General features: G+C 41.6%; 1 protein-coding gene across 3 annotated transcripts in view; it reads right to left on the bottom strand.

Moving 5' to 3' along the window:
* The window catches only part of UVRAG (UV radiation resistance associated), a 328,846-nt gene extending 310,378 nt beyond the window's left edge, over positions 1–18,468 (bottom strand). For 2 of the 3 annotated variants that reach the window (XM_019975249.2, XM_070803924.1), the window contains exon 1: positions 18,154–18,466. In XM_019975249.2, coding sequence (XP_019830808.2) covers positions 18,154–18,270 — 117 coding nt within the window. In that variant the 5' untranslated portion in view covers positions 18,271–18,466. Of the gene's footprint in view, positions 1–18,153 lie in introns of all 3 variants that reach the window. The other variant, XM_070803925.1, reaches the window with a different exon arrangement.
* Positions 18,469–21,733: the final 3,265 nt, after the last annotated feature.

Below are 21,733 nucleotides of genomic sequence, written 5' to 3'. Positions count from 1 at the left end.
GCATGAAGACACAAGTACTGTCACAAATGATAGTTCAATTATATTACCATTATCACCAATCACCATACAGCTGCTTCAGCTTTTAGTGGTCAGTTTACCTGTAGCTTCGAAATCTATCCACCTAGCCTGAGCAATACAGATTTATGAAGGTAGAGATAACGATGAAACTGGAAAACTATGTTTTAAATCCAAGAAGCTAACAGAGTGAGGTAGTGGGAAAAGCTCTGAATTTAAAGCCAAAATAGCTGGAGCATGAACTCTAGCTCTTCACTGTTCTTTTCTGGGCCTTGATTCTCTCACCTGTTAAGTGGGGGAGATGGTTCTAACTACTAGGGCTAAAAATACTATGAAAATGTTTCTAAAGACATTAGCTACTAAAAACAGAAGACAGCATGACATAAGATAAAAAGGTAAGGACTTATATTTTGTCACAACTCTTGGCCCTTTTGTAGCCTCAATGACCATAAGCTCCTTAAGAACCAGAACTGTCTTTTTATCCCAAGCACAGCTACACAGACATTCCATAAATGTCTGTTGAAGGAATAAAGAAATGATGAATGATGAATATCTCACACTGCCTCACAGCTCAGGCCTCAGTCTCCCCTTATTTAGAAACTTCATCAGCAGTCTTCTCCTCACCACTCTCTGATGCTGCTGCTGCTAAGTCGCTTCAGTCGTGTCCGACTCTACTCGACCCCATGGACTGCAGCCCACCAGGCTCCTCCATCCATGAGATTTTCCAGGCAAGAGTACTGGAGTGGGGTGCCATTGCCTTCTCCACACCACTCTCTACTCAACCACTTCTCTCATCATCAGTCTCTCCTCAAAACTATCCTCCCATCCTCACAGCACAATGCCAAGGGCAGACTGGTAAATGTGGAGAAAGTGCTGAGAGCTGGGAAATCAGTTTTACCACAATCATGGCAGCAAGATTAGCTCAGACAAAAACCATCAATGGATGATAAACCTCATGGGGAGCTGGATATATGCATGGTCTCAAAGTGTCTCCCCAACAGTCTGTTTATTAGTTAGTTGCAAGGGCAGACACACATAAACAGAATTACATGTTTGAGAAATCAGACAATATCTTGACCAAGTAACCAAAATAAACATCACCAGTAAGGGACAAATGGACATCACATGCCTCCAGAAGTGATACCCTATGAAGGACACATCACCACACGTGAAATTTCAATTGAGAGGATGCATAATCTGAATCTAACCATGAGGAAATACCAGATACACAGAAAACAAATAGTCTACTTTAAAAAGGGAGGAAGCAGTCTATCTGTATTATGACATTGACACTAAAAAGAGACAAAGAAAAGTTGTAGAAATGTTCTACCTCAAAGAAGAGATGAAACAACTAAATGGAATATCTGACTCTAGACTGGAGAAGGAACTGGTGAATGAAATTTTCTATTAAGGACATTATGGGATCAACTGACAGAATATGAACCACAGATTAGATAAAAAGCATTATATCAATGTTAATTTACTGAAACTAAAAACTATACTTTGGATATAAAAGAGAACATACCTATTCTAAGAAATATATACTAAAGTATTTAAGGTCATAAAGTATGTAACTTCAAATGATTCACACATGAAAAAACCTCATCTATATCTGTATACACCTAGGAAGAGAGAGCTTGCAAATGATAAAGCAAATGGAATGTTAACAATAGATAACTCTGGGTAAAGGGTATAAAGGTGTTCTTGTGTAAGTTTTGCTTTTGCAATTTTTCAATAAGCTTGTAATTCTCTCTAAACAAAAAGTTTAAAAAAGCAAAGAAAAAAGGACTAGCTTGTACTAGCAGTAAAACCAGAAAAGGTATAAAAGGTATAGAGATTGAGAAGGAAGAAATAAAACTGTCTTTGTTCAACAGATGATATTATCATTTATGTAGAAAATCTAAGAAAATCAACCAAAAACTCCTGGATATACCAGCAACAAACAAGTAGAATTTGCATTTAGAATCATAATATCATTTACATTAATGTCCCTGCAAAGTGAAATCAGTTACATCGGTGAAAGTTGCTCAGTCGTGTCTGACTGTTTGCGACCCCATGAACTACAGAGTCCACGGAAATCTCCTGGCCAGAATATTGGAGTAGGCAGCCTTTCCCTTCTCCAGGGGATCTTCCCAACCCAGGAATCGAACCCAGGTCTCCCACATTGCAGGCAGATTCTTTACCAGCTGAGCCACCAGGGAAGCCCCACATGAAATACCTGGGTATAAATCTAACAAAACAAGAAAAAGATCTACAGGAAAACTATACAACTCTAACGAACGATAGCAAAGAACAACTAAATACATGGAGAAACACCATATATTCATGGATAGGAAGATGAAATATTGTCAAGATGTCAATTCTTTCCAATTTGATCTATAGATTCAATGCAATCCCTATTAAAACTCCAGTGAGATATTTTTTGTGAACACTGACAAACTAAATAAACAACTAAATCAAAGGAGCAGAATACAGAGCTCAGAAAGAGACCACATAAGTATAGTTATCTGATCTTTGACAAAGGAGCAAAGCCCATACAACAGAGCAAAGATGGTCTTTTCAACAAATGGTGCTGAAATAACTGGATTTCATGCCAAAAAAAAAAAAAAAAAGAATCTAGACCAAACCTTACACCTTTTACAGAAACCAACTCAAAATGGACCATACACTTAAAGGTAAAAATGCAAAACTATAATTCAGAGCAGATAACATAGAAGAAATCTAGGTGACCTTGGGAATGGCAACTACTTTTCAGATACAACACCAAACACTCTCTCCATGAAAAAAATAATTGATAAATTGGACTTCATTAAAATTTAAAACTTCTGTTCTCTGAAAAACAATGTCAGAAGAATGAGAAAGCAAGCCACAGAGGAAAATATATGCAAAAGACACATCTGACAAAGGACTGTTACCCAAAATCTACAAAGACTCATAAACTCAACAATAAAAAAACAAAAACAACCTGAATGAAAAATGGGCCAAAGACCTTAACAGACACCTCACCAAATAAGATACATAAGCAGCAAATAAACATATGAAAAGAGGTTCCACATCATTTTTCACTAGGGAAATGCAAACTATAACAACATGATACCGCTGCTGCTGCTAAGTCACTTCAGTCGCGTCTGACTCTGTGCGATCCCGTAGACGGCAGCCCACCAGGCTCCCCCGTCCCTGGGATTCTCCAGGCAAGAACACTGGAGTGGGTTGCCATTTCCTTCTCCAATGCGTGAAAGTGAAAAGTGAAAGTAAAGTCGCTCAGTCGTATCTGACTCTTAGCGACCCCATGGACTGCAGCCTACCAGGCTCCTCCATCCATGGGATTTTCCAGGCAAGTGTACTGGAGTGGGGTGCCATTGCCTTCTCCGACATGATACCACTACACACCTATTAAAAAAGCCAAAACCCAGAAAACTGACACCACCAAATGCTGACAAGGATGTGGAACAATTTTCATTCACTGCTAGTGGGAATGTGAACTGATACAGTCATTTTGGAAGTCAGTTTGGCAGCTTCTTATGAAATTAAACTTGTAACATAAAATGCTCTTAACATACATCGCAGGCATTGTGCTCCTTGATGTTTACTCAGAGGAGCTGTATGATTCCAGCTATGACTTTGTGGAACAGGTAAGACTTAGAAGACAGTAAAAGAATCAGTGGTTGCCAAGGGTTAAAAGACCGGGAGGTGTAGGTATAGTGCAAAGGATTTTTCAGGTAGTGAAACTACTCTGCATCACACTACACTGGTGAACACATATTATTATATGTATGGTCAAAACCAAGAATGTACAATACCAAAGGTAATTCAGTTCAGCCACTCAGTTGTGTCCAACTCTTTGTGACCCCATGAACCGCAGCACGCCAGGCCTCCCTGTCCATCACCAACTGCCGGAGTACACCCAAACTCATGTCCATTGAGTCAGTGATGCCATCCAACCATCTCATCTTCTGTCGTCCCCTTCTCCTCCTGCCCTCAATCTTTCCCAGCATCCGGGTCTTTTCCAATGAGTCAGCTCTTTGCATCAGGTGGCCAAAGTATTGGAGTTTCAGCTTCAACATCAGTCCCTCCAATGAACACCCAGGACTGATCTCCTTTAGGATGGACTGGTTGGATCTCCTTGCAGTCCAATGGACTCTCAAGAGTCTTCTCCAACACCACATTCAAAAGCATCAATTCTTCCGCACTCAGCTTTCTTTAGAGTCCAACTCTCACATCCATACATGACTACTGGAAAAACCATAGCCTTGATTAGATGGATCTTTGTTGAAAAAGTGATGTCTCTGCTTTTTAATATGCTGTCTAGGTTGGTTATAGCTTTCTTCCAAGGAGCAAGAGTCTTTTCATTTCATGGCTGCAGTCACCATCTGCAGTGCTTTTGGAGCCCCCCAAAATAAAGTCTGACACTGTTTCCATTGTTTCCCCATCTATTTGCCATGAAGTGATGGGACCGGATGCCATGATCTTAGTTTTCTCAATGTTGAGCTTTAAGCCAACTTTTTCACTCTCCTCTTTCACTTTTATCAAAAGGTCCTTTAGTTCTTCTTCACTTTCTGCCATAAGGGTGCAGGTAAACCCTAGCGTAAACAATGAACTACATTGATGATGTGTGAGAAATGTATAACTGCAGTGGAAGAAGTTGCTAACAGGTGAGGCTACGCCTTCCCAGGTGGCTCAGTGGTAAAGAAACCGCCTGCAATGATGGAGACCGGGGTTCCATCCCTTGGTCGGGAAGATCCCCGTGGAGAAGGAAATGGCAACCCATTCCAGTATTCTTGCCTGGGAAATCTCAAAGACAGAGGACCCTGGCGGGCTACAGCTATGAAGTCACAAAACAGTCAGACACAATTTAGCAGCTAAAAACAAAAATGTAAATGCAGGGGCAGAAAGTATTTGGAAAATCTCTGTAACTTCTGCTCAATTTTGCTGTGAACCTGAAGTTGCTCTAAAAACTAAAGTCTATTAAAAAAAAGTCCTCCCCTCTACCTTGAGGACAATGTCCAAATTTCAAAGCAGGGCATACATGGCCCCTTATAATCTGATCCCAAACTACACCTCTCCAGCTTGTTTCCACCATTCTCCTTCAAGAGCCTTAAACTCCAGCCTTGTGCAATTTATCTGCCATTCCCTTCTACACCTACTTACCTTTCTGCTCAAGCTGGTGTCTCCGCTTGACTCCTTTTCCTACTCTCTTCCACCTCAGCACTTAATTCAAACCATCTCTTACATTACACTAAAATGGTCTGCTGATATAGTTGCCTTAACCATCAGATTACAAATCCCTCCAGGACAAAGACAGTGCCTTATTTATCCTGTATCCTCAGAGCCTGACAAACAGCAGTAGTAGTAGCAGAGACAGTAACAGCTAACATTTCTTGAGCACTGAGCAGTTACTACATACCAAGCACCTTTGCAGGCAAACTTATGACCCACATAATTCTTTCAACAACCCTACAGGATAGGTATTATTCTGCCCTTTTGATCTGAGCCTCCCAGAGGCATAGGGAGAGTAAGTAACTTCCACACTGCCAACTAGGAAGGATCTGAGTCAGTATTTGAATCCAAGCATCTGGCTCTAGAAAACAATATTCTTCACTACTGTGGTACACACGGTAGAAACTAAAAAAAAAAAAAAATCTGTTAAACAAATGACAGTGTAGAACAGAGGTGAGCACAATATTTGTGGAATGAAAATGATAGGGACAAAAAGGAAAGCAACTGACAAGCGAGGAAATGGAGGCACACAGAGGTTCAAGATGTGCAGATATACAGATAACCCAACCTTCTCACTGTGAAGTCAAGAACCAAAGACCAGAACATATGCTTTTCCCAAAGACACCTTAGTTATACTCAGAACCAGCCTTACAAGTCTTTCTATCATACCATATTAAGGAAATAATTATGTGCTTTTGAGAATTTGTAAAATCATATTCAGAGACATTCTGGTACTCCAACAATAAGAGAAGTTGGAGAAAGAAGTACACCAGAGTCTAATGCAGTATTTGGTACACAGCAGAGATTTAACATCTAATTAAAATTTTCCATTTTGTAATAGATTTTATGTTTACTTCTAAGTACCAACTTATTTATTTTTGATATAGTATCTAAAATACACTGTATATTTTACTAGTTTATTAAAGACGGTATTGATAAAGTAACCTTTTCTTGAAAACACAAGGTAAGAATAGTGAGTAGTAATTTTTAGTAATTTTCAGGTAGTTTCAAAATATCCAAATTTGTGAAAAAATGCAGTTAATGTACAATTAAGAAATTCTGCAATTCTAGTGTCCCCATTTAATACTTAGATTGATTTCTTCCAGTAGAAATACATGAATATTACATGTAAACCAGTCACTCCAGAGCACCAGGACAACTGTTATTAACAAGACAATTTTATTACTTAAATACCTTCCATGTAGGATAAACTCCATTCATGAAAACAAACCTGAAATACCTACATCATATACATGATGGGACCAACTCTAATCCATACTGAGTACAGTCCTGTCAAATATCCTAGGCCTTAAATGAGCACCCCACAGCTTACCTGCCTAGGTTGCTTTGTGATCTATTTTCAAAATGAAAAATTAGACAGTCTTCCTCATGTTGTTGCTTCTCATATATACCCTGATAGTAACATTTTAGTGGATGAAAGCCCTGCCAGTTTTCTCAATGACGTTATTCGTTAAGGTGGGCAAAATTTTAAAACACAGCTTTTTCATACTCCTAAATTATTTTCATGTTGTATTTTTTTTTAAGTTTAGTTTTCCTGTATTAGCTCTTATACAAAAAGAGACTGGAATTATGACAGGTAAAATTTCAGATCCTCTGAAAGACATAATTAGATTGAAGGAAACAAGACATATAAATTGCTAATCCCATATTTAACATAAATCAAAGGAGCTACTTTATAAATATCTGTTGAAAAAACAGATTACTCAATTAATTTCTTCCACTTCTGGACTTGCAACTATTTACTTTTGACATAGGCTAACATGGACACATGAATTACTTGTAATCCAGTAAAGCCCTTAGTTAAAAAAATACAATCATGTTAAAAGAGGACCAAGTTTTTCCAGAAAAAAAACATACTACAAAAGTCTGATTTCCATTCTCACTCATTTTTATCTTCTCTTTCTTCTTACCCAGGAAGCTACTGAAAAAAGCCAAAGGTAGCCACCACCTTCAATTTCCTTGTTTTCCCTATTATTTTCAAAAACATCTGAGGGCACCTGGTAAGATATTGTAACAACCATGGTGGGGAAAAGAGCCAATGGATCAACAAACAGATTCATCAGTACTGGGTTCTAATGCTCAGCTTTCTCAGCTTCTCAACCAATAAATGCACTTGACTCCAGTTTTTGATAACTAGTCAATGACGTCTACGGCAGTTGGCACAAATAAAATTTCTGACAACAGAAAACCCATGATTAACAGATGACTGCTGTTTTAGAAACTTGAAGAGGTAAAGAATCAAGACTTCTTAAGTGAGATATTCAAAAAAGGATAAGCATGGTAAGTACCAAGGGACAAACAGGAAGAGTGATCACTCAAATTACAGAGGGACATTCCAAAGTTTCACTAATACACACTACAAAAGGGGACAAGAGGATGCAGCCTGAGACCGCAGCCTGCGAAGCGAAGTAAGTTTAAAATACAGTCTTTCCCACATTTTACCTCTAGCCTAAAATTCCCAAAGTTGTAGGAATAATGTGTCAAAGCCCAGAGACAAGTTTAAGAAACAAATTCTCAAAACACCAAGCCAAGCAGAGTGAAACTGTTCATGGGAGTTACAGGATCTGGTCAGGTCTCTGCCACTAACAGGAAGAGCAGGGCACTCAAATCATAGTTGTTAAATTAATACTCTTTACTGACTCCTTTAGGATGGAAACAAGTGGAGGGACCAAATCTCTGGCCAGGGGAATAGTTCACCTCTGAGGGCTTCAGATTTTGCATCTATAAAATTCTACGATTCAAAATTCATGCTTTGATTTTAAAATAAGATGGAAAACAAGGTAGTTGTTGCTTAGATGCTAAATTGTGTCCAACCGTCCCCATGGATGTATAGCCCACCAGGCTCCCCCGTCTATGGGACTTCCCAGGCAAGAACACTGGCGTGAGTTGCCATTTCCTCCTCCAGAGGATCTTCCCCAATCAGGGATCAAACCCACAGCTCCTGCATTGCAGGCAGATTCTTTACTGCTGAGCCACCAGGGAAGCCAGAAAACAAGGTCAGGTAATATTAAACCAAAAAGGTATAATACAAATATGTTTTTGAAAAAAATCCCAATGTCAAGTTTCCCTTCTCCATGTGCTCCCCTACAAATATAATCTAAGAACCCAACTCCTAAAATACAAGACATTTAAAAAAACTTTCACGGAGACATTACTGATGCCATTAAACCTAAAGATATAAAGCCTAAACTGTTTCAACCCGTCTCTTAACATAGATCTGTCTTGTTTCTCTAAATCACCCCTAGTTTGTACCTGCACTCCTTAGAGCACATTAAAAATGACAAGTATTTCTTTTTCCTCCAGTAGTGATATGTCTACTGATGAAAATACACATATTATCAAAAATATACATTTGGAAACTATGAAAACCTAATTTTTTTCTTAATTTTATTACTCATTCAGGCCCAGCTTACTAGTTTCAATTCTGCTCTTGCTCTATTTCCAGTCAGTTTCACTTCTGAATTTTCTGCCACAAAGCTAAGAATTGTGACCCAGTAGATAAATTTTAAAGTTAACACTGAATAAGAACACAGCTTTTCTTTTCAAAGGAAAATTAAACATTTTCATCAAAAAAAAAAAAAATTAAAACCTTAAAATCCTAATGGCATTTTATCATATAAAAATAATGATTTGGGGATGCTGGTATTTTGTTTCTGAAGCTTCCTCACAGTTTTGTTTACAAAAAGCAAAGCAGCTCAAAAATTGCCATCATTTTCTTATACAGCTATATAACACAACTATATACTTATTTCTGAGTCACGAGGAAGGAGCTCAACAAATATTTGTGGAAGGAATAAAAATACATAACATTGCACAGGGCATATGTTCCCAGTAAGATACAGTTTTCTCTCTGCCTTCAGTGGCCTTGTAAAGGAAACAGATCTTTTGAACACATAATAAGAAGATGATTAAATCAGACAGACAAAAGATATCTAACAAACAGAAACATCAAGGGAAAATAAATATATCACACACAGCTAAATTAAGCTTCTAGCATTTTTGCTTTTAGCAAAATCTTGTGCTTCCAGCATTTTTTCTTGTATGTATTTCAATCCAATTTCCTTCCTTTCTTTAGGGCTGTTAAATTCTTCAAAGGGATGATTCATATACAAATAAAATTTTAAAATAAAAAGTATACTGAGCTCCTATTATGTAATCAGCACAGTGCTATGTACAGATGCTGTGGGAAATAAAATAAAAAGCATGATTATCTCAAACCTTGAGATAACTTCAAGCCTCTGTTTTTAACCAGAACCCTGCAAAGAATAGGTATCTATGGTAAGTGGGAATCAAAGACCTAACCTGAAGTCCCTGTGGTGACATCCTGTGTGACTCTGAGAAAGCTACCCAGACTTTAGCTTCCTCATCTGTAAAAGGAAGTGGGTAGTGGTAGGACTCTCCCATGCAGAAGAATTCCAAATAATTTATGTAGATACTTTGCCCTCAAGGACGGGGAGCATCAATTCCCACTCCTAAAGTGTGGACTGGATACAGTGACTTCCTCCCAAAGAGGACAGCATCGAGGAACCAGTGGGAAAGAGTAATCTCACAGCGGAGAAACCTGACAAAAAACAGCCTCAATGGTGATGACAAAGGTTAACATCAATAGGGATAAGTCATGTTAATAGTATGTACACTTGATACAATAAGATGAAAATGGCACTTTATCTATCCAGGCTATCTCCCCAATCTAATCATGAGGAAAAAAAAAAAACAAAACACCAAATTCCCATAGAAAGGCATCCTACAAAATACCTCAGAAGTACTCAAAACTATCAAGGTCATCAAAAAGAAGTCTGAGGAACTGTTACAGCCAAGGGGAGACTAAATACAATGTGGTGTGCACGACGAGATCTTGAAAAAGTGTATTCAGTTCAGTTCAGTTGCTCAGTCGTGTCCGACTCTTTGCGACCCCATGAATCGCAGCACGCCAGGCCTCCCTGTCCATCACCAACTCCCAGAGTTCACTCAAATTCACGTCCATCGAGTCAGTGATCCCATCCAGCCATCTCATCCTCTGTCGTCCCCTTCTCCTCCTGCTCCCAGTCCCTCCCAGCATCAGAGTCTTTTCCAATGAGTCAACTCTTCACATGAGGTGACCCAAGTACTGGAGTTTCAGCTTTAGCATCATTCCTTCCAAAGAAATTCCAGGGCTGATCTCCTTCAGAATGGACTGGTTGGATCTCCTTGCAGTCCAAGGGACTCTCAAGAGTCTTCTCCAACACCACAGTTCAAAAGCATCAATTCTTCGGCGTTCAGCTTTCTTCACAGTCCAACTCTCACATCCATACATGACCACAGGAAAAACCATAGCCTTGACTAGATGGACCTTTGTTGGCAAAGTAATGTTTTTTAATATGCTGTTGAGGTTGGTCATAACTTTCCTTCCAAGGAGTAAGCGTCTTTTAATTTCATGGCTGCAGTCACCATCTGCAGTGATTTGGAGCCCCGAAAAATAAAGTCTGACACTGTTTCCACTGTTTCCCCATCTATTTCCCAGGAAGTGATAAGACCGGATGCCATGATCTTTGTCTTCTGAATGTTGAGCTTTAAGCCAACTTTTTCACTCTCCTCTTTCACTTTCATCAAGAGGCTTTTGAGTTCCTCTTCACTTTCTGCCATAAGGGTGGTGTCATCTGCATATCTGAGGTTATTGATATTTCTCCCGGCAAACTTGATTCCAGCTTGTGCTTCTTCCAGCCCAGCGTTTCTCATGATGTACTCTGCATATAAGTTAAATAAGCAGGGTGACAATATACAGCCTTGACGTACTCCTTTTCCTATTTGGAACCAGTCTGTTGTTCCATGTCCAGTTCTAACTGTTGCTTCCTGACCTGCATATAGGTTTCTCAAGAGGCAGGTCAGATGATCTGGTATTCCCATCTCTTTCAGAATTTTCCACAGATTAGGTAAACACTAAAGATCCATCAACAGATGAATGGGTAAACAAAATGTAGTATTTAAACACAAAGGAACACTAGTCAGCCTAATTCTGTCACATGCTACAACATGGATGAATGTTGAAAACATTATGCTGAATGAAATAAAAAAGCAAATATTGTATAATTCCCTTATATGAAGAACGTAGAATAAGCAAATTCATAGAGACAGAAAGTGGAACAGAGCTTACCAGGAGCTGGGGGAAGGAAGAACGGGGAGTTGTTTAAAGAGTACAGTTTCTGTCTGAGATGATGAAAAATTCCAGAAATGGATAGTAGTGATGTTTGCACAACATTGAGGATGTACTTAATGCCACTGGATTACACTTAAAAATTATTACAACAGAAAAATCATGTATATCTTACAACAATTTCCTTTTGGGATCATTTTTATGTGGACCACTTTCTTATTATAAATTTTATTTATTTTTAATTGGAGGATAATTGCTTTACAATATTGTGTGGGTTTCTGCCATATACCCACATGAACCAGTCATAGGTATACATGTGTCCCCTCCCTCTTGTGCCTCCCTCCCACCTTCCCCGCATCTTACCCCTCTAGGCTGTCGTCACAGGGCACCAGCTTTGAGCTCCCTGTGTCATACAGCAAATTTCCACTGGCTATCTAATTTTGCATATGGTAATGTATATGGTTCCCTGCTACTCTCTCATTTCGTCCCATCCTCTCCTTCCCCCACTATGTCCTGATGTGGACCATTTGTAAAGGCTTTTATTGAATTTGTTACAACACTGCTTTGTTATGTATTTTGGTTTCTTGGTCTCGAGTCACGTTGGGTCTTAGCTCCGCAACCAGGAATGGAACCCTGCTTTGGAAGGCAAAGTCGTAACCAACGGACTGCCAGAGAAGTACCTTCAGCCAGGGAAATCCCAATACAATTTTTTAAATGACAGAAATTTGATAAAATAAAGGCCTTAGTTAATAATAATATATCGATACTGGTTCTTCAATTGTAACAAATGTATCATATTAATGAAAGATGTTAAGAATAGAGGAAAATGGGTATACAGTATGAAACTTTCTGTACTATCCTCAATTTGTCCCTAAATCTAAAATTGTTCTAAAAAAGAAAATCTATTTTTAAAAATTCAAGGAAGCACTGATATATAATAGCATTAATAATAATATATAACAGCACTAATATACCCCACTTCCTTCCAAAAAATGCTCTTCAAATGAATGAAAGAACACAAGTAAGTAATCAGAAAAATTAATGCCAGGGACATAAACAAGCAAGTAGCAAAAGAAAATGCTACACAGATCTATTCAAAAATATTGAAACTCAGACTCCCCTGGTTGATCAGTTAAGAATCCCCTGCCAATGCAGGAGACACAGATTGGATACCTGGTCCAGGATGATTTCACATGCCTCAGAGCAACTAAGCCCATGCACCACAACTACTGAGCCCATGGGCCGCAAAGAAGCCTGTGAACCCTAGAGCCCATGCTCCACAAGAGAGAAGCCACCGCAATGAGAAGTCTGTGCACTGCAACTAGAGAGCAGCCCACACTTGCTGCAACTAGAGAAGGCCTGGGTGCAGCAATGAAGACTCAGCACAGCCAGAAATAAATACGTAAAAATTTTTTTTAAAAACATGGAAACTCATAGGGTTGTTTAAGGATAAATGAGTTCATTGTCCCCTTCTCCTCCTGTCCTCAATCTTTTTTGAGGGCAGGCGGAGAAGGAGGGCAACAGAGGATGAGATGGTTGGATGGCATCACTGACTCAATAGACAGGAGTCTGAGCAAAGTCCGGGAGAAAGTGAAGGACACAGAAGCCTTGCATGATGCAGTCCACAGGGTCACAAAGAACTGGACATGACTCAGCAGGGAACAACAACAAAACTTTGCGTAGTGTTTGCATACAATAAATGAAGCTACTAAAACATCAATAATTAAAGAAACACAAATCTAAATAACAAAAACGTGTGTATGTATTATATGAGTGGTATATATGTGCATATTTATATGTGTAAGTGTGTGTATACATATTCTTCAACTGATTTCCAAGATACCTGTATATGGATACTCACTGCAACAATGTAACACAGAATAACTGGAAACAGATCAAAAATCTATTAATGGGGGTTAAACAAACATCACCAGTCACTTAGTAGCTCAGTCCACTCTTTGAGATCCCAAGGACTCTAATCTGCCAGGCTCCTTTGTCCATAGGATTTTCCAGGCAAGAAGACTGGAGTGAGTTGCCATTTCCTTCTCCAGGGGATCTTCCTGACCCAGGGATCGAAACCTCATCTCCTGCATTATAAGGCTGATTCTTTACCACTGAGCCACCTGCTGCTGCTGCTGCTAAGTCGCTTCAGTCGTGTCCAACTCTGTGTGACCCCATAGACGGCAGCCCACCAGGCTCCCCCGTCCCTGGGATTCTCAAGGCAAGAACATTGGAGTGGGTTGCCATTTCCTTCTCCAATGCATGAAAGTGAAGAGTGAAAGTGAAGTCGCTCAGTCGTGTCCGACTCTTAGCGACCCCAAGGACTGCAGCCTACCAGGCTCCTACGTCCATGGGATTTTCTAGGCAAGAGTTCTGGAGTGGGGTGCCATTGCCTTCTCCGACTGAGCCACCTGGGAAGGCCCTAAACAAACATAACTAAACATTATTATACAAAAATGTGGTAGATGAAGGTATACTGACCACGACAACTAAGAAAAGTAATAATGAATTGTAAAGTTATTTTAATGGAAGGGATTAAACTAGGTTAAGACTATACCTATATGCAAAATGTTTATGTATGTGGTCACTACTATGTACATGTATGTGCTTAGTCGCTCAGTTGTGTCCAACTCTTTGTGACCCCATGGACTGCAGCCCACCAGGTTCTTCTGTCCGTGGGATTCTCCAGGCAAGAATACTGGAGTGGGCTGCCATGCCCTCCCTCAGGGGATCCCCCAGGGGATCATCCCAACTCAGGGATCGAACCCAGGTCTTCTGCATTGCAGGCGGATTCTTTACCATCTGAGCCACCAGGGAAGCCCTAAACAATCACTAAAGAGCCTCCCCAGCTCTAAGTATCTGAGGAATGTAGTTAGGTTATACCCAAAGGAGGAAGCCTTTGGGGAGGAAAGAAACGCTCTCAAACTTTCAAGGACATTATAAATACCTCTATAACAAAACACAAATTTTTATTTCAAAATGCCTAAACCTAAGGTATGAAGGAATTTATTCTTCAGATGAGCTTATATTCACTAGAAAATTACAAACCTCAACCAAAAATTAAAAAGAAAAAACAAGTCTTCAAAATGCATGACTAGTTCATGCTTAAATACAGGTAAAGTAAGATCATAAAGAAGCAAAAGAAGAAAAATTAAGTAGCAGTCCCATCTGACACAATTAAGTAGCTATTATGCACTGCAGTTAGTACTCATACATATAAAGGTTCAGGATTTCTGCAGAGTTAACTAGATTTTTTTTTTTTTTTTTTTTAAAGAAAAGTGGATCAAAGTAAAAATTATTAGTTAGGTCTTATAGTTTTGTGGGCTTTCTTTGAGCCAAAACAAAACAAGTCTTTTTTCTGGAGGCAGATTGGGGGTACAGGGAGTCCAATACTTTGGGAACTAATATACAGTAAACTAATATTTTAAACAATACAGCCACTACAATCAATGGTACTTAAGGAAGACTGAGATGAGATAAATCAGTAAGTAATAGAAGGGATACACTCTCAGTTCAGTTGCTCAGTTGTGTCCGATTCTTTGTGACCCCACGGACTGCAGCATGCCAGGCCTCCCTGTCCATCACCAACTCATGGAGTTTACTCAAACTCATGACCATTGATTGAATCGGTGATGCCATCCAACCATCTCATCCTCTGCTGTCCCTTTCTCCTCCTGCCTTCAATCATTCCCAGCATCAGGGATCACATGCACTTTACAGTCCATGGAATTCTCTAGGCCAGAATGCTGGAGTGGGTAGCCTTTCCCTTCTCCAGGGGATCTTCCCAACCCAGGGATCAAACCCAGGTCTCCCGCATTGCAGGCGGATTCTTTACCAGCTGAGCCACAAGGGAAGCCTGGGATATTCTCTATCCTAAAACAAAAATATATCCTAGAACTGTAGTTTTCAACCAGAAGTAATTTTTCTCCCTATGAGACATTTGACAACATCTAAAGACAATTTTTGATTGTCAGGCCTGAGATGGTCCTGCTGGTATATTTCGGGTAGAGGCCACGGAGGTGACAAAATACTTTATAGACCCACCAACCAACCCAAATGTCAACAGTACTGAGGTTGAAAAACTCTGCCTTAGAAATAGGCTGGGGATAGTGGGGAGAAACCACTGAATGTATGCTTGGAAATAATCAATTTTATCGTGAAAATCTTAAATCAACAGGATCTTTTTTATGTTTAAAGATACTGACATCTTATCAAATAGCATGTAATCTATTAAAATGACACAATTTTCAAAGTGTTATTTAAAAGAAAGTTAACTGGATTTCCAATTTATCTAAAGCTTTGAAATTCTGCAAAAGCCATAGTATTATTGTTAATAATAATACTAAAAAATGTTTTTACATATACACACATTCTCTGACTCTCACAAACAATATTGGGCAAAAGAATAATACCTTTTTGTGTGATCCCATTTATACACAGTTTCAAGAATAGGCAAAAACTTTTCTCTTATACATCAGAACAGTAGTTCCTTTGGAGAGAAAGGCAGACACGAGAGAGGACGTGAGGAGGACTTCTGGGATGGTAATAATTTTGTATTTCTTAATCTGGGTAGCACTTACATAACTTTGTTTGTTTTGTGACAATTCATCATGCTGTGTACTAATAACTGGTACACTTGACTGTATACTGATAACACTTTAACAAAAATGTTTACTTTTTTAAATGTTATATATTTATATCCTAAAATCTTGAGCATTTTGACTCAGAAAGCAAAATTAATGTCAAGAGCAAAAGTAAAAGTGCTTTTGCTGTACAGGCTGCCTTCCAAGAATTCAAGAAGGATGACACCCCCAGAAAGCTGTAAATAGCATACTCAGTGATCATACAGCATTCAGCCATACACTTAAGCCACTATATATCCCTTGGCACAAACCCCAAAACTGGACAAATGCTTACAAATGCAGTTGGATTTATTCCATGGGCAGTTTGTTTGGATTATTTCCCCCAACGTTAAACTGGGAACTGTTATCAGAGAACAGGCTCTATGAAACAAATGACGCTTTCTCTTTCCTAATCCCACAGTTTCCCAAAGCTCTCCCAAACTAAACCTCTCTTGGCTCCTCCTTCAGGATTTCTGCACCCATCACTGCCTCTCCCAGTATCCACTCTCACAATCCACCAACACACACACATACACACAAAACACACACAAATTCACATTAATGCTCATTCCAGAGGCTAGTCTCCCTCTCCCCTAGAAACCTTGTAAATACAATCCAAACTTCACTACCCTCAAATTCATATTCTCCACAAACTTCCTTCCCAACAGCACCACAAAACCAGGGTCCATGCTCTCCCAGTATCTTAAATCCTCTCTCCCACCGCACTAAAAGCCCTTGCTTCTGCAAAGAACTCAGCTCCATGGCCACCGCTGTAGCTCGGATCTCCACCTTTCTTGCCCTTTAGCAGCCTCCACATACCCACACTTTCCTGTATTCAAATCCAGCCCATCTCCCGTCCACCCTCTGCCCCCAACCTCTGTTCTCTTCTGTCTGACTCTTTCCTAAGACAGTGATGGGAAGTTGGAGGAGGGGTGTGGAGGAAAGTACTCTGTTCCACATGAAAACAGTGGAGAAAAGATTGTTCAAGTCTGCAGCACAACCACCACGTGCAGGGACTACAGTCTGAGGCTGGATTCTGAAACCCGGCCTCAGCAATTACTAATTGCAAAGCTTTGCGCAGGCGATTTTACATATTTAAGCCTCTGTCTCCAGAATTACAAAATGGAACTAATAAAAAATAGCCACCTCCCAGAGTTGGGAGGTTGAATCAACTCCCCGCCAGCTGAGCACTTGGCACAAACCCAACACGGTAGACTCTTAACAACTGGCTATTTTTCTTAGGTCCTCTTTGTGGATGGGGGAAAATGAAAGGTACTTTCGTTCAGTCTCTTAAATGCCAAACTTCCTGCAAAGTCTCTTCCTGGGGGATAGCAAGAAGGCAGGGGAAAGAAGTACTCTGCAGATAAGTCTGTGATACAAAGAGTTTTGTCAGGTCCCCAAACTCGGTGTTCTCTCTTTATTATCTGCTTACAGAGCGGATCCAAATTGGATCCAAGAAGCTCTGCACGCCTTGGTAAAGGATAGGGAAGGCGTGAATGTGTACTGTACGTTAAATGTTCTTTCTTCCACAGTTACTCTTTTGAAGGAACGTAGCAGCACCCTTCAAATTGCTAAAGTGCCTTCTTTGGGGGGTCGGAGAATAGGAAGGAAACCCGAAATCCCAAAGGATTTTTCTTGAGAAATTTATAGGAGTACTTCATAATAAGGAGAGATTAAAAACAAATGCGGGAAACCTCATTTCTCCCGCAGCAGAGAGCACCAATCAATTTGTCAGCAAGTAAATGAGTTAAAAATGAAAAAGCGCTTTCCCCATCTCTCCTGGGATACCAAGGCTTCCCCGGGTCCCTTCCCAAGAGGGATAAAGCGGAGGGTCTGCGCCAGGGAATCCCCAGCTCCCTACGGGGGGAGAGGCGGGGCCCGGGGAGTTTCAGTGGGTCCCTTCCCGTCTCTTCCCAACCCATCTCCTGTAACGGGATGTCTCCTGGGACTTGAAGACCCCCCAGAGATTCGGCCATCCCTGGATCCCTCCCCTCCCAAGACCTCCGGACAGCCCTCCTCAGTCCTCGGAGTTCTCCCCGGCCAATTCTCCCCGTCTCCCGGCTGGCACTGGGTCAGCCCGCGGCCCACGGAGATCCCTCACGGGCCTCCTCCCGACCCCTACAGAGCGCCGCGAGCCCGCGGGGTTACCTGCTGAGACGGCAGCTCCACATGCAGGGCCCGCGCGGCAGAACCTGGAGGCAGCGCGGCGGCCGGGCCCGTGGGCGGCGGGGGGAGTGGGCCCCCGACCGACGCTGAAGCGTTCATCTTGACCCAGGGGCCGCCAAGCGGCGGGACAGACGCTCCTCCGGCATCCGCCACAACCGCCGAGTCACGACCCGCCGAGACCCTGTAGTCCAAAAACCAACCAACCTAGAGGCAGGACCGTTCTACCCCACCTCCAGCCGCCGCCGCTGGCTAAGGAAGAGCCATATTACTGCAGTGCAACCCCCACCACCCGCTGAGACCTGGATTGCCTATTGGTTCAGCTTCCATGGGGGCGGGACCAAACGACAAAAAGAGGACGCGCTATTGGGCAGAAGATTTGTCCGTCGCCAGCAGAAATAGACAGGGGGCGGAGGGACCCAGGGATGGCCTAAATTGCGTCTGTCAAACCGGGGTGAAACCTAGGGCGTTGCTTCTTTTTTCCCCAGTCTAATTGGTTCTCTCACTACCACAGGGCGGGGGCTCCTGGAGGAGCCGCAAGGACCATTGCTCGAGGTCGCCGTCAGTTGTCAGTAAAGGAATAGAGGGGCGGAGTCCGACTAGGTAGACCGGCGCCTGGGCTCCGGTGTCACGTGCAGGAGGCAGGAGAGTCACCTGATTAGTGAGAGTCAGTTTTGGGAGCCACTTCCGCCCTAACCTAGTTGCCATGGTAACCGGCCTCCCTAGGAGGGCGGGGACCCATTTGGCGCCAGCAGGGGCGCGATGGTCTCTGTGTCTGTAGTTGAAGATTCCCTGAACAGTCTTTAGGGGCTTCCGCCAACGTGTGAGGATTGAAAAGGAATACTTTATGGTTCGGCAGAAAGCCACCACGCAGGATGCCCTGAGACCAGAAACTTGTCGGGCAATGCCGCCAGCTCCACCCACGACCAATTCCTACCCATAAGTCCCCGCCCCTCCGCATACTCCACTATCTGGTAGGTTGAGGCAGGCACCCAGGATGCTGTTTCACTTATGTGAGTGGGTTGTTTATGCTTTCCCTGGAAAGCCTTTGCTATGTTCTTTGCTCCTCCTGACTAATGCTTACTTAGCTATCAAATTTCATCTTGTGTTGGGATCCCAAAAGGCTTCTCAGACTCACTCTGGGACCCTGCGTTAGAAAACTTGCCTCTACCACATTCCTGATTATTCTGTTGCATTCAATTGTATTTTAATGTGTGTAACACATTTGGACAGTCACACATACCCTTCCCGCAAACACACACTGTTAATTTCTCAAGCAAAAGAACCTTCTCTGATTCATTTCTGGATTCCCAGTACTTAGCAGAGAATCAGGACATGGGTTTTTGAAGCGAAGGCACAATTTAAATGAAACCTCTTCCGTGAAGACCTCCTTGGATTATAATGATAACATCTATAGAATTGCTCGGAGAAGGCAATGGCACCCCACTCCAGTACTCTTGCCTGGAAAATCCCATGGACCGAGGAGCCTGGTAGGCTGCAGTCCATGGGGTCGCTGAGAGTCAGACACGACTAGGCAACTTCACTTTCACTTTTCACTTTCATGCATTGGAGAAGGAAATGGCAACCCACTCCAGTGTTCTTGCCTGGAGAATCCCAGGGACAGGGGAGCCTGGTGGGCTGCTGTCTATGGGGTCGCACAGAGTCAGACACGACTGAAGTGACTTAGCATAGCATAGCATAGAATTGCTTCTATAATAAATATCGAGTCATTCTTCAGAATAATGATCTTTTACCTCCTTTGCGAATTTCTCCAACATCCTGACTGATACAGCAGAAAGAACAGAGTATTTTAGGCTCAGACACAACAGGAATCAGAAACTTAGAATCCTAGCTCTTCCAGCTCTATGTTCCTAGGTAAGCCAGTTAGTTCCCTTTCTCAACTTTAGTTTTCCCATTTGTAAAATAGTAACAAGTTTGCTTCGGAGAAGGCAGTGGCACCCCACTCCAGTACTCTTGCCTGGAAAACCCCATGGACGGAGGGCCTGGTGGGCTGTAGTCCATGAGGTTGCTAAGAGTTGGACACGACTGAGCGACTTCACTTTCACTTTTCACTTTCATGCATTGGAGAAGGAAATGGCAACCCACTCCAGTGTTCTTGCCTGGAGAATCCCAAGGACGGGGGAGCCTCGTGGGCTGCCGTCTGTAGGGTCGCACAGAGTCAGACATGACTGAAGCGACTTAGCAGCAGCAACAAGGTTACTTTGAGGAGTAAATAAGCCATTGTAGACATAGTGTCCACTGTGGGACCTGGCATATAATAATTGCACTAAAAATATTTAATAAGATAAGCATGCTATCTTTCAAGGGTATTTTGGGGGAATGTTCATATTGTTTTATATCCTTTTTAACAACTATAGAATGTATGGTAATGTTGCCTGAAGACACTTTGGATCTGATCCCAGAGATGGCTAATATATGTCACACTGTCTCCTGTTCATGCAGTCAGGTGTTTGTTGAGAAGGTAGTAATTGAGAAATCCCAAATCGCATCAGGTTCCACCATCTGCTGGAATTTCATAGAAGACATTTGTCTGTTTCCAAGCTATATTAGTTTCCTAAAGCTGATGTATCAAATTACTACAAACTGGGTAGCTGAAAACGACAGAAAGTTATTCTTTCACAGTTCTAGAAGCCAGAAGCCCCAAACCAAGGGGCTTAGTGCTGGGTCTGAGAAGGGAATGTGGGAGCCAGAAGAGACAGTCAGATTTCACAGGTGAGATGACATTTAACCTGGGTATTGGAGGACCAATATGAGTTCACAAGCAGGGACGGACGAAGGGATGTTTCAGTAGAGAGAGCAGGAGTGATTTCCCACAAGCCTTTACTCTGCATGAGGCAAATTACTGGATACCAGAAATACAGAACTGAAGTAAATAACCCTTCACAGACGTTTCCATCTACCTGCCACGAACTCCAGGAGACCTGGCACTCACCCCTAGGGACATGGCATAAAACTGAAATAGCCTGATGAGTACGTGTTCAATGAAAGCTGCCTATCATTACTTTTATGTGGACTATTCATTCTAAAGACTTGTATTATTTTGGGTCTTACTCCATCATATGGCTGTACTTGTTTCAACATTAAAATATTTTCACTCACTTAGATTCGAGTTAGTATAACATTTATAGAGTGTTATTTATAGTGTTATATAGTAGAGAAACAAGTATTCAAGTAAAAGGAGCATGAATTTAAAAGGTGGCCAAATACAGTATACATGCTATGGTAGAAGAAACATCAAGGTCAAGTGGCAATGGACTACCAGGCTCTGCAGGGGCTGATGGGCAAGGTCAGAGCAGGCTTCACAAGGTCTTAAAGGTTGATTAGAAGTTTGATAGGTAAACAACAGACGGTTAGAGCCATTTGGTTCAGGGATGGCTCCTGTTTTAACAACTAACTAGTACCATGCTGCTGCTGCTGCTGCTAAGTCGCTTCAGTAGTGTCCGACTCTGCACGACCCCATAGACAGCAGCCCATCAGGCTCTGCCGTCCGTGGGATTCTCCAGGCAAGAACACTGGAGTGGGTTGCCATTTCCTTCTCCATTGC

This window comes from Bos indicus, chromosome 15, assembly GCF_029378745.1.
Source record: "Bos indicus isolate NIAB-ARS_2022 breed Sahiwal x Tharparkar chromosome 15, NIAB-ARS_B.indTharparkar_mat_pri_1.0, whole genome shotgun sequence".
Lineage (NCBI taxonomy): Eukaryota > Metazoa > Chordata > Mammalia > Artiodactyla > Bovidae > Bos > Bos indicus.
Note: the sequence above shows the minus strand (reverse complement) of the source record. Positions and strands in the feature narration are given on the sequence as shown.